General features: G+C 56.7%; 1 protein-coding gene across 3 annotated transcripts in view; it reads left to right on the top strand.

Annotated features, from left to right (window-relative positions):
• Positions 1-13,280, top strand: part of COL27A1 (collagen type XXVII alpha 1 chain) — a 127,286-nt gene that overhangs the window by 67,769 nt on the left and 46,237 nt on the right. For all 3 annotated transcript variants that reach the window (XM_080669168.1, XM_080669169.1, XM_080669167.1), the window contains exons 19-25: positions 53-106; positions 2,801-2,854; positions 3,009-3,062; positions 4,676-4,720; positions 5,888-5,941; positions 7,665-7,709; positions 11,672-11,725. In XM_080669168.1, coding sequence (XP_080525294.1) covers positions 53-106; positions 2,801-2,854; positions 3,009-3,062; positions 4,676-4,720; positions 5,888-5,941; positions 7,665-7,709; positions 11,672-11,725 — 360 coding nt within the window. The remainder of the gene's footprint in view (positions 1-52; positions 107-2,800; positions 2,855-3,008; positions 3,063-4,675; positions 4,721-5,887; positions 5,942-7,664; positions 7,710-11,671; positions 11,726-13,280) is intronic.

Genomic DNA, 13,280 nt, shown 5'->3' with positions numbered 1-13,280 from the left:
CACTTACCCCTGCCTGCCCACCCCCCTTCCCATAATCTCTTCTCTTCCACAGGGCAAAGTTGGAGATAAAGGATCCCTTGGGTTTCCTGGCCCCCCTGGGCCTGAGGTATGTGATACCCTATTTCTCTATATCTGACTGCAAGTGGGACTGGATATTGTCCTTGGTAAACCAAAACCCAGAGGCAGGGAGATATTTGTCTGAGGTCACACAGCAAATGAGAGGTGGGGCGGAGAAGGGAAATTCCGAGGTAGGCGATCTTTTCCGCCTCTGCTCTCGGTCAGTGGCAAGTGGGACAGAAGCTGGCCTCAGGGACCCTCCCTCGCTTTGTGGCCACCTTTACAGTTTTCGGGAAAAATACCAGGTGCGTCCTCTGAGCTCTGCTGCCTCCACCCTTAATAGGAGCTCTGCACAGTCTCTCCCGTCCGCGCCCTGGGACTTTCCAGACACCCTGCACAAGTTCAGGGCTCAGAGCTCCCAGGTCTGAGGAGAGAGAAGCCACTGTTACATTCTGGCATTTGAGTGGAGAATGAGAAACAATGCAGGATGGTTTAGCTATTAACATAATAATTCCAGTCCTGGAAGCAGAACCCCATGGGTGTCCCTCCGATCCCTGTGAGAATTAGCATAGGTATGCTAGACATTCCTCATGAGATGGAGTGAGGCAGCTGGGTGAGCTCTGCTTGCCCCCCTCTCTCTACTTTGGGGACTCGCTCTGGAGAGCAGGGTGAGCAGTGCCAGAGCCGTTGTCTGTTCAGGATCAGCAGCACCCAAGTCCTCTGCTGGTCTCCACCAACCCCGGCCGGAGTCCCACCCGCCCTCCCACCTTGCTCCTCTGCCAGGTCTCAGAGACAAAAGTCTGGCTCTGCCCGGTTCCCCAGACCCTTCCAAAGATCACTCCCAGTAACGCCGGATGGAGGAGGGAGTGTTTCCTGAAAGCTACACGTTCTGACTTTCCACTGTTTTGACTTTGGCCGTCACACCGTCCTATCTTTAGACAAATGGAGTTGGCCTCCCTTCGTGGCCCCGATTCCTTCCCCTGGTCACGGTGGAAAAAGACTCTTCCGCGAGCCCTGGTTTTCCCAGCAGCCCGGCCAGTGCGGGTGGAAAGCGAGCTCCCCGCCGTTACTAGGCTCCGCCTCGTGCCAGGAGGCTGTGTAGCATCTCTGGAGTGAGAACTTGTTGATGTGCCACCATGACCTGCGGGAGGCATTCCTACCACCGGGCTCCACCGGAGGACAGGGAGTCCCAGAGCAGGGAGGGGACTTCCTCCGTGTCCCTGCTTCTGCAGCAAGGAAGGTCTACCTTGGCTCCCTCGCAGGGCCCTGGAAGCCGGCGGGGTCTGCCTCTCCGGCGTTGGGTTCTGTTTGGATTGGCTGACTCCGAAGATGGCTCTGCTCCGCCGAAGACAGGAGCGGATGAGCCTGTCGGCGCCTCCCTGGGCCTCTCCTCCTTCCCCAGGGACCACGGTGGGAGCTGCAGCTCCCCAGCCCCCATCAGTGATCTCTTTCACTCGTTAGTGGGCCCGATCCTTGTGGGTACCGGAACCTAGTCTGTGTCCCCATGGCCAAGTTCCCGATCCTTGTGGGTACCGGAACCTAGTCTGTGTCCCCATGGCCAAGTTCTCCCTGGATACGGCCCACCTCAGGCAGACTTGTTTTCCTGGGAATTGGGACCCCACATCCTTTTGGATGCAGATTTGTATTGAGAGCGTACCAGGCAGCAGGCTGAGCGAAGCCTTGCGTACATTATTACTTCGGGGCTCAGAACAGCCCTGTAGGGCCGGCGTTAGTGGTCACCATTTTGCAGATTAGGAAGCTGAGGCCCAGAGCGGCTCAGGAACTGGCCTGGTCACACAGTGCGTGGAGTTGGTGGCAAAGGAGGATTTTGAGCCCCTCATTTTGAAGGAAAAAAAAAAAACGTGGGGCTTCGGCTACCTATGTTAGCTGCAAATTCAAGACCATTCTTGCCTTGGCCGGCGACAAGGGTGGTGATAGGATGTTTGAGCTGCAATTTAACAGGAATTGCCAAAACGTCAAAGGAAGGAGGAAAAGAAAAGCCACCTTATGAAGGCAAGATGGGAGGAGGCATTTTGGCTGCAGGGATTCATATGAAAAAGGCTTTCTTTGGTTTCTCGCTGGCAGGAAAGTGAGAGAGGAGTGAGGCTGCCCCGGAAGTGAATGGGGTCCTAAGCTGAATTAACAGAGGTATTACACCTAAAACAAAGGAGGAGGAAAGGAGGGGATCCTGCTCCATGTCAGAGAGAAACTTCCACTGCCCAGTCATCCCTCTGGAAGGACTGGTCTGGGAGCAGTGAGCCCCCATTGAGGGTGTGGGAGTCTGACAAGCCTGGCCAGGATGTAGTGGGAGGAGCCAAGAGCAATTAGATCAGTGCCTTTCAAGCTGTTCAAAGTCACAGCAACCCCAGAACATACTCACACCTGCAGGATCCCTGCAATCAGAGATGACACTTCTCAGAGCAGGAGGGGGCTGGCTCTAGGCCCCGGCTCATTCAGGCTCAGGACTTGAGAAATTCTGGGGTAGACACCCTGTGTGTGCTTGTTCCTGTGCTGCGTACATTCCTGCATTGTTTCATTTCCTTTTCTCAGCAACCTTCTGAGGCGTAGGGCTGGTACCGCCATCCCTGTTTTAGAATCAAAATCAGGGCAGTGAACTGCGCTGCCCCGGGTCACGCCCACACAGGGTGGCATGGAAACCCAGGTCGGCACCCCCAGGACGTATGCTCTTAGCACTTCTCTTCACAGTCCCCATGGGTGACCCCTGCTCTCTGCCTCCCCCCAGGGATTCCCCGGAGACATCGGCCCCCCTGGGGACAACGGCCCAGAAGGTGTGAAGGTGAGTCCCTGCCTCGGGCAGCTCCACTGAGGAAGCTGACAGTTCTGTGGAAACCACAGGCCTCCTCGGCTGGCCGCCTACAGGGGAGTCTTGCCAGCCTGTGATGGGGATGGAGGTGCCACCTCAGTGACCTCTTTTTGTTCTCTTCTCACAGGGGAAGCCTGGAGCTCGAGGCCTGCCGGGACCCCCTGGGCAGCTGGGGCCCGAGGTAAGACCATCTGTCCCTGCCCCTGCCCCTGCCCATCCTCCCCGAACCCCCAGCCCACTCTGTCCTGTGTCCTGCAGGCCTTGGGCGCACCCTTCAGCTCATTCCTGACAGCCCTGCTCTGCGGCCTGTCCAGGTGCCCTCTCTGCCCTGGCCTGCCCAGTGGGCCACTCCCTCACTCCGCTACACCCCCCTGCACCCGCCTGTCCTGGGGTTTCTTCCTCGGAGCCACTGCCACTGAGCCTGCTCAAGGTGGCACAGTTTCTTGGGCATTGATATGGGAGGGTAGGAATTGTCAGCTCCATCTTACACGTGAGGCCTAATGACTCACAGGAGTGAAGAGACTGTCCGGTCCTGTGGTTAGTGGCAGGCAGGGCTGGGATTCAAAGCCAGGTCTGCTGGCGCCCAAGCCCAGGGTACCATGACATAGACCCTGTGCTGCTAACTTCCTGCTCCTGGGAGCCGCCTGGGGCGTCCTCAGAGAAGCACGTGACTGGCACACTAGTAAGTGGCAGAGATCTGCTGTTTACTCACACGTGATGAAGGGGATTGACAAGGTCACTGTAAGTCCATTGGAGCACCAGCTGGGCACTGTGCACACTCAGGCAGGCCCCACATTTTGCCCGAGGACCCCGGGACACAGCCCTGGTAGGGGTGCAGGAGGCCAGACTCAGCGCGCCCACAGGCAGGCATCCAGCGGGCCCTGGGTCTGGCGGGTCCCAGCGCTGGCTTTGGGAGCGGCCACATGAGGCTGCTTTCCTGGAAGTTGTGACGGGGCGGGGGTGGGGGGGGGATTGGGGGGCGGAGCTCTGAAGAGGGGCCCTTGGTCAGGCCTGGCAGGCCAGAGGGATGGGTTTGGAGGCTGCCTGTGCCTGCGGGAAGGCCTGGAGAGTCTCCACGGGCCACAAGTGGGAAGCGGGGGTGGGCAGAGAAGAGAAAAATGGCCCCGCCATGTGCTTCCATCTACACTCACGTTAGCGCTCAAGAAAACCCCGGATATGCCTGCCACTTGCTCACTCTTCATCAATTCATTCATCCACTCATACAGTTCCTCTCGTGGCCTCTTCCTCCTTCCGTTCACATCCATGAGACACTGCGCACCCCCATCCAGAGCGATATTGGGGGTGGCTTCACTAAAGCCTAAAAGATTATCGCTGTCCTCCAGGAACGTAATTTAAGCCAGTCATTATACTTGGGGATGATGCACCATTTTACAGATGGGGAAACTGAGGCACCGTGAGGCTAAGGTCTGCCAGCAAGTAAATGGCAGAGCTCAGAACAGAACCCAAAGCTCTGAGCTGCAGGCAGGGCTCTGCTCCCACAGCACAGGATGGGGTTTCACTTTCCTACCCACACGGCCCTGAACCCAGGCGATCACATCAGAGGACACCGAGGGCCCCATCCACGTGGAAGTCCCTGTTGACCCGGCCTCTAGGCCATGACCGGTGGTGCCCCTGCCCGGGGTGGGCCAGGCAGGGCGCCCGGGTGGGCCATTTCTCTTGGGTCCACAAGGACTCTCTTCTGTCCACCCCTTTCCCTTCTTATAGGACAGGTTTTCCAGGAGTCCTCCTGGATTAATTTTCTCCTTTTCCCTCTCTCTTGCCTCCCGACCCCAGGGAGATGAGGGACCCATGGGACCACCTGGCGCCCCTGGCTTGGAGGTGAGTGTTGCTGGCGGGGGTTTTGTTGGCGTTGAGCCTGCTATGCACAGTTGGGCAACATTTGGGTAGCGATCCGAGAGAAGTCATGGGTGGGGGCCTGGGCCAGCCAGAGGGGGGACTAGGACAGACCTTAAAGGAGAGAGACGAGAGGCGGGACACCGACCTCCGTCCTCGCCCACCTGCTGGGTGCTGGTGCTTTTCGCCCATTTTCTCATTCGAGTCTCCCATGAGAGAGGCACCAACCACTTTTCTTAGTTTCACTGGAGGCCGGTGAGGCTCAGAGACTGAGGGTTTAGCGTCTCATAGCCAGGAAGCAGATGCCCTGCCTGGAACCTAACCCTGCATCCCCTGTCCTCGCCACTGCTCACAGCGGCCTTCCGGAAGGTGCTTGTCCCGCCCCTCCTCCTTCCCGCCCCCCATCCCTGCAAGTGATCAATCAGCAGTTCACAAATGCTTTGGTCTAGGACCTCTTGACACTCTTAAACTCTGTGGAGGACCCACAATGCTTTTCTTTCTGTGGGTCACATCTAGCAATATTGGCCATCAAAACTGAGAAATTTGAAATGTGTTACTCCATTTAAAATTAATAATGAACCCACTTCATGTTCACAGAAATACTACTTTAACGAAAAATAGCTATATTTTTTCCAAATCAAAATAATCTCATGGAAAGAGTGTCATCATTTTACTATCTTTAGTATCTTTGCATTCAATCTGCTGACCATCCCACATGTCACGTAGCCTCTGGAAACCTCCGCGGACACTCGTGAGAGCGCGAGCGACGCAGGCAGATGACATCTTAGTCCTGTTATGAAAACGGTTTAACCACACGGATCGCTGAGAGGGTCTCAGGGACCGCAGGCGCCCCCAGACACACTGGCAGGACCCATCCCCCTGGGCCCTTTATCTCCCGTTCAGTCCCCTCCCTTTCCTCGCTCCTGGAAGCAGGTGTCATCTCCTCATTTATAAACTAGGTCAGCCAGGGAAGGGGGCCTTTTCCAAGGTCACACAGCTGCAGACCTTCCCTGCGTCCCCCGAACAGCCCGCTGACATGGGGCTCTGCATCCCTGCCCCGACCCCGGGCACCGTGGCCCTCCCCTGTGCCAGGTCCTGGGACCAGCAGTGCTGCCCCACCAGGCTCCTATCATTCATCTCTTTCTGTTGCAGGGTCAACCTGGCAGGAAAGGGTTTCCTGGGAGGCCCGGCCCTGATGGCTTGAAGGTGAGGGGACTTGGAAGTGAGTAGGCTGAGGAACGGGATGGGGAAACGCCTGGGGAGAAGAGGAGAGAGAGGAAGTCAACATACGAAGATCCAGGGCGAACCCTGGACTCCATGGCCAGTTGTGACGTGGGGATGGGGGTGGGGAATAGTCCTCATTTATCACCAAGTGTTGGTAACCCAAGGAAAAGGGACATAATCTGAAGGTCCTGCGGTGGGATACTAGAGTAATGGGATACAGCGCAGCCACCACAGATGGAGTGGTGGCATTTTACATACAGGAAGTGCCTGTGGGTGTGGTGGTGGGAGGCAGGTATGAATTGGCGCCTTACAGTCTGAGCCTGTGGCAGGGGCCGGGTGCACCGTGCTCCTGGGTACTCAGAGCAGAGGCTGGCATGTGGGCAGGTTATCTCTGGGTGCTGGGATTCTAGATTTCCTCCTCCTCCTCTGGGCCCCTGTATGTCCCCATATGTGCAATAAATGTGTAATACATTTGCTTATGGTTTTCTTTTAAGTTATGAAGAAAGAATTAGCCTGGGTAGGACAGTGATGACCCTCACTCCGCAGAGGGGCAGCCTTACTCCACGGCTTTCCAGGGACTCACCTTGGGGCTGGGTTGTCCTAGCCAACAGGAACAGGGATTGTGGGGCCAAGTTTACAGCTGGGCACATTTACAGGGGATTAGCGCAGAGCGGAGACCGGGGTGGGCGGCAGGCAGGTTGTCCACATTCTCTCCCCTTGTCCTCTCCCCGCAGGGGGAAAATGGCCCACATGTCCGCCTGGTTCCTCTGGTGTCATGAGCTGAGGTCTGAGGGAGGAGCTGGGGGAGGATGAGGCTGGGCCCCGGATTGCAATGAGCCACATGCATCTGTGAGCCACATGCATCTGTGAGCCAAAGTCCTGCCCTCTGAGGTCTCGACCTAGCTCCCTCTGATACCAGTTGGGTTTCTGTGGTGGGAGCGATGACATAGGCCGGGTGGATTTATCCCATGAGTCTGCTCGCCTCTGTCCATCCAGCTCACACTGGGGGGAGGCCAGGGTGGCTGTCGCTGCCTAAGGAGGAGGAGCCACCCCGGCATGGGATCAAGCTGACAGATGAGGCTGTGAGAGACCACCAAGCTGGAGAGCTAGCAACAGCCTTGGAGATAAATGAGTCTGATCTCCTTCATTTTTAGCTGAGGAGGCTGAGCCCGAGCAGAGATGAGACTCACCAAGGTCACCCTGCAGCTGGAGGCAGAGCTCTGGTGGGGTCAGCGTCTAGGACCCAGGGCCCTGGCTCCCTAGACCATCCTCGTCCTGCCGTGAGGGGGCCTGGTGCCGGAGGAATGGGGGTTTCAATCAGTCAGACTTTCCTTCCAGCTCTAGCCCTACCTCCTGCTGGCTGTGCGACCTCCAGCAGCTCACTTCCCCAAGCTTCAGTTTCCACCCCCACAAAATGCAATGGGCTGACCAAGGGCCCACATGCGATGTAGACATCAGCGTGCCCAGTAAGCCGCCAAGGGCCACTCCGAGGACACGGGTGACTCGGGTCATCTCCAGGGCCACAGGGTCTGTCCCAGTGTCCCTTTGTCCCGGCCATTTGTTTGGAGTCTCCAAGGCCAGGCTCTGGTGATGAGGCTGCCCGTGCATCCCCACCAGCAGGGACTAAGGCGGGTCGGGGGGGTGCTCTCAGGAGGCCTGGACTCCTGCTGCTCGTCCCAAGTGATCCTCCTCTGTTTCTTCGCAGGGGGAGCCGGGCAACCCTGGACGGCCGGGGCCCGTGGGTGAGCAGGTAAGTCCGCCCCGATCTCTGAGTAGAACGGCTCTGTATTGAGCACTTACGCTGTGCCAAGCCCTTTGGGAAGTACTCCACATGCACCCCACATTCAGTCCCTTCCCAGCTGCAGAGGTGGGTTCGCTCGTCTCCCTCTTTCATTGATGTGGACGCTGATTCTCAGGGAGGGGGAGTCTGACTGACAGAGCCGTGAGTCACAGTCACAATGGCCATTCCTCAGGCCTGCCTCTGCGGATGTCTCTGGGGCATTTGCCCAAAGGGGTGACGTGACATGGCTCCCAGAACATTAAACCTGGAAGAGGCCTTCAACAGTTCCTGCCTGCACTCGACTTACAGATGACCAGAGAAGCGTAGCCACTTGCCAGGGGTTCTTGGTCAGGCACCCCTAAATCCTAGAGCAAGTGAAATTCAAACCAGGGGCTTTGGCTAGTTGGGAAGCCAGGCCAAGCAAGGTCTAAAGAAGGAGGTTCGAGGACCACGACCTTCATTCACTATCAAGGTCTTGGGCCTTGGCACTGGAGAGGCGCAGCTCTGAGTGCTGGGTGAGCGGACAGGGGGGAAGGTAGCAGTCCCCTCCAGTCCTTTAAGGAAGGGCCCGTCCCCCACACCCTGTAAGGAGGAATGATGTGGGGACCCAGAAGAATCTGTCTCCACCGAGCACCATCGATGGATGGCGTGAGAGTTGGGCACCATGGGCTCCCTCATGCAACATCTGTGGGGGGCGGGGGGGAGAAATTGGAGCAGGGGGAGGACTGGGGTTTTTTAAACTCTTCCAGTGTCATTTGAGCGCATTCTGCGGAAAGCCCGGGAGTTTGGAAGGGCTGCTGCGGCCTGGACGTATTTCCTGGTTGGACAAAAAAAAAAAAAGGCAATCCGATCAGCAAATTTAATTTCATAGATATGCTGATGGTAGGGCCCTCGGGAAATAGATACTCAGAACCCTAGAATGTCAGTGTTCTTTGTGCCTCGGACCTGTTTAGCAGGCTGGTGACGCTCATAGTCCTCTTCTCTGAGTAGAATGTTTAAATGCAGAAAACACAAGGCAAAGGATTCCAAGGAAAATCGATTCTATCCAACGACAGCTATGAAAATATGTCCAAATGTGATCTACTCATAGATATGCTTCTTTATTAATAACGAGATCTAGCATCAGGTCTAATAATGACCTCAATTTCGAAGGGGTGACAAGACTTAAAGATACATCTTGAAGCTTCTGCAGTAATATGTCATGTCAATGTCTGTGACAGTTTCAGCCTCGTAGAGTCACAGCATTGGCTACATTTATTGGGCACCTGTTCGGTGCAAGGCTCTAAGCCAAACACTTTCTACACCATCACCTGCAATTCCGCCAGCAGCCCTATGGGGGGAGGTGTTATCGCCCCATTTTGTGCATGAGGCTCTGAGGAATAACTTGCCCAAGATCTCCCAGGCAGTAACATTACCGTCCGAGCCAGGGCCCACACTCAGGCCTGCGGATTCCCGAGACCTGCGTGCGAGAGAGACTGGAAAACCCTTGGACCTCTGGCCTTCTAACAGCTACTTAGAGGGCAGCCGGCTTGCCAGGCCCTGTCCTAGGTACTGGGGACACCCAGCTGATTCCAAGGCATGGGCCTTGCCTTAGAGAAGCTGGGCGGGGGGGCGGTGGTGGGAGGCAGGCATGGAAACACCTAACTCTGCGATGCCTGGTCCAGCAGAGGACCCACAGCTGTCTCTCCTAGTTGCCTCCCCAGCATGTAGCGGAATGTCACGTGAGAGGGGGGAGGGAAGCAGAAAAACTCCCGTAGCAGACAGTGGCCCTTCATCTGTAGACACTGAGGACCAGGCCAGCTCCTCCCCCAAATCAAGGACTCGGATCCTGCCTGTGCAGTGCCCACTGTAGGTGACAATGCTGCCTCCTCCCCGGTGCCCTCCCCTCCGCCAGCCCGAGAGGAGCCGGCGTGCCCGTGCTGTCAGAGCCGCTTCTCCACCCGGCCCGCCAGGTGGAAGCCCTGGGCCTCTGGCACTGGCCCCCGCCCCCCCCCCAGCCTCAGCCCCAGCCACAGGACGGGCCTGCCAGATGTTCTGGACAGTGCCCCAGGAAGGTCGCAGAGGTGGGGCAGGGGAATGGGGCGCTTGCTGTAAGGCCCTTATTCATTAGGATCCTGTTTGGCTTCTTGTTTGAGGTTTATGACCTGCCTGCCTTCCAGGGCCCAACAACCCATAAATTTAAAGTAGCTATGAAATTTCTCTTTCCCTGGGCCAGTCGGGCAGAGGCCTCCGAACAAAGCCGCTTTTCTTCCCTGTACTCCGCATCCTCTAAATGTCTGACTGCTCCCTTGTGGGGCGCTCAGGCCTCTGTCTTAACCCCGTGCCCTTTTAAAACAAGTTAGAATGGGATCGGGGGGGAACTCATATGTACTGAGTGCCAGTGTGCGCCAGGCATTATCTCCAGGACTCAGAACAACCCCGGGGAAGTGGGCGGGACCTTTATTTAAAGTCCTCCATTCTGTAGAGGAGACTCAGAGAGGCTCTGTGGTTCGCCGGGGCCCACAACCCTGAAGATTCAATGACAATGACATCGATAGTGCTAGGTGCCAGCCATTGTTATTAATATTGCTATCACCTGAAAATGCTCTGATTTATTATTTTTTTTTAAGTACCTTGTTGCAAAAGTCAAATACTCAGTTCTTTTCTACGGCTTATTAGCTATGACCTCATACCTTGTACCTCACTCTCTCACCTCCTGCTTCAACCCCGAAGGGTCTCTGAGCCCCGGGAACCAGGGCCCTTCCTGAGTAGTGATGGTGTCTGTGTGTGGGGGGCGGGGGTGGGGCGGGGGGAGATCCATGCCCTGCTCACAGCCACATGCTTTGGAGGCCCCGATGGAGGGACAGGTGCTGGGCGTTGGAACCACTCGGCCCCAGGCTGCAGCAGCAAGACTCACGTGGTCCTGGCCCGAGGGGCCACTTTGAAACTGGCTCTGAGACCCACAGAGCTAACCCTTTGGAACCGGGTGTCATTCTGTCACTTTACTGGCTGAGGGCATAACTTCTGGCCTATTTCTGATCAGGTTCAAGGTCTCCTCTCTGCATATGCTTTGGGGACAGGGAGCAGACGTTATGGGACAAACCCACTCACCCCTCAGTCTTCCCTAATGCTCCCAGAAACTCAACTCCTGGCTGCAAACCTGGTTCTTCCCAGGGCATTTTGACACCCCCAACCACACAGTTTGAATTTTCCTTAACAGAGAGGAGTGCAGGGTCTGGACAAGGGCGTGTCCCCCTTCCTGGGTGACCCCTCTAGGCGGTTCCCCCTGCTGTGTGCCTGCTCAGGGCAGCAGCCCAGCACGGCCCGCAGCCTCCATGAGGAGCCACTGGAACTCGGAGGCGAGTTATCACCCAGCGGAGTTAAAAGAGCAGCGGGAACCAGTGTGTGTGTGTGTGTGTGTGTGTGTGTGTGTGTGTGCGCCCTTTCAGAGCGCAGAGGAAGCCTTTCACAAGACAGTGAAAAGGCCTCCGCTTCCCAGATTTCAATCGGGTCTCTTGGCAGAGGCTGCTGTGGTATTTCTATCCTGGCCAGCGAGTTGGTTTCTCTCTTTGAAACAGCCCCGGAGCCCCGAAAGATGGGGACAGATTCCTCACAGACAGGCCTCTTCCCAGCACAGCCTCAGGCCTCCCCACCATCGCCGCTCGCGGCCTGATTCTGGCGCGGGGAAGAATGTGCGCGCTCCCAGGGATGCTGGCAGCGGCCCCACCGCTTGGCTCCCAAATGAGAACCATCTGGCGGGGCGAGGGAAGTCAGGACAGAGCCGGGAGAGGTGGCTCGCTCCGCTCGGTGGCAGCCCCAGGCTGGCAGGGTTACCAGGCGCGGGGCAGGGGACTCCGGAGGGAGACAGCCCCAGCGGAGGGATGCCGCGGGAGGTTGCCTTGGAACTCACGTTGCTCCCTCCTGTCCTTTGCTTTCGTAAATGTTTCTTACAGGGGCTCCTGGGCTTCGTTGGTCTGGTCGGGGAGCCAGGAATCGTGGGAGAAAAGGTAAGCTGTGTTGCAGGGAACATCTAAACACACAGAGCTTGTGCTGTGCAATTTTGAAAAGATGAAGGGGCTGGTTGACTGGGGGGGCGGGGGGTTCAGACTTCTTTCTCCTGGGCTGTCCTCGTTGCCCTGGCATCTGGGCCTTCAAAGAACCTTTGTCCCTTTTGCAACAGAGGCTCAAATTGAGGAGGTGACTTGCTCAAGGTCACCCAGATAGGAAGTGGCAGAGCTGGCATTTGAACCAGGTTCAATATCCAAGGCCACGCTTGCCTACTAAGTCACTCTGCCTCGGGCTGGCCCAGGTGGCCCACAGCCTGTGGCTTCCCATTCCCACCCCCCCCGCCACGCCCCCCGCCCCCTGGACCCTGGAGGGCACCCACTTTCCTTCCTGGAGCTTATCTCATCCTCAGGCAGGTCCTCGGAGGAGCTGATGTTACTCCTATTGGGCAGATGGAGAAACTGAGGTCCAGAGAGGGGAAGCATCTACCTTCATCTGACCCCACCTGACCCCAGGCTTATCCTGAGCCGCCCTCCTCAGCACTCCCTGTGTCCAAGACCCACTGGCCGCCACGTTTTCCTCCTCCTCCCCTTCCCCCTCTTTCTCCTCACCCTCTTTTTATTTTAACTTTTGATTTTGAAATAATTATAGATTCACAAGAAGTTGCACAAAAAGAGTACAGAAAGGTCCAGGGCGCCCTTTCCCCTGTTGCCTTCAGCGGTGATGTCTTGCATCACTGTAGTGCAATGTCAAGGCCAGCTCTGCCCTCTTATTGCTCAAATGTCCCACACCCCTCCTCGCCCACAGACCATTGCCCATGCTGTTCCCACGCCAGGTACCCTCTTCCCACTCTCATCCCTCCACCCTTTGTCTAAATGACTCAATTACCCTTTAGCTCTCAGGTCAAGCTGTACTTCCTCAGGGACCTTTTCCCCACCACACCCCTGCACCCAGTGGGTCAAACCCCCTGTCGAAAGGCCTTGGCGCCGAGACCCTCTCCGTCACTGCTCGGCCCCACTTCACATCCATTTTGGCAATGGGTGTCCGTCTCCTCACCACACTGGGTCTCGCTCCATTTGAGCAGGATCTGCCTACGTCTACTCACCCTTTGTCTTCTGGGTCTAGCATATCGTGCTGGTCACATAGTAGATGCTCAATAAATGTTTGATGGCTGGGAGGGTGGACACAAGAAACAGGGCCTCACAAAAACAGCCAGGATTCGAACCCAGAACCCCTGCCTTCCGGCCATAGCTCCGTCTGCTACACTCACCCTCTTTGCCAGTCTGTCAGGATGGGTCAAGAGGACAGCGTTCCCGGCATCTCATCTAGGTTTGGGCAGCGGGTGGGGAGAATGAAAAATGCTTCCATTGCCATCTCCACCTCAGCAATGCAGCTAGGGGATGCCAGGCCTAATGAGGACCACATGGCGTGGGCCCAGACCAAAGGGGACGTGCAATTAGCATATCCTTGATCAGGACGATCCTTGCCTGAGGGAAGCCACCGTGTAGCATGCTGCAGTGGAGCTGAGGCCTCCCTGGACTTGCCAAGAGTCTTCAC

The sequence above is a fragment of the Plecotus auritus genome, assembly GCF_963455305.1.
Source record: "Plecotus auritus genome assembly, chromosome: 5".
NCBI lineage: Eukaryota > Metazoa > Chordata > Mammalia > Chiroptera > Vespertilionidae > Plecotus > Plecotus auritus.
The sequence above is the reverse complement of the archived record's forward strand: the minus strand, read 5'-3'. Positions and strand labels throughout refer to the sequence as shown.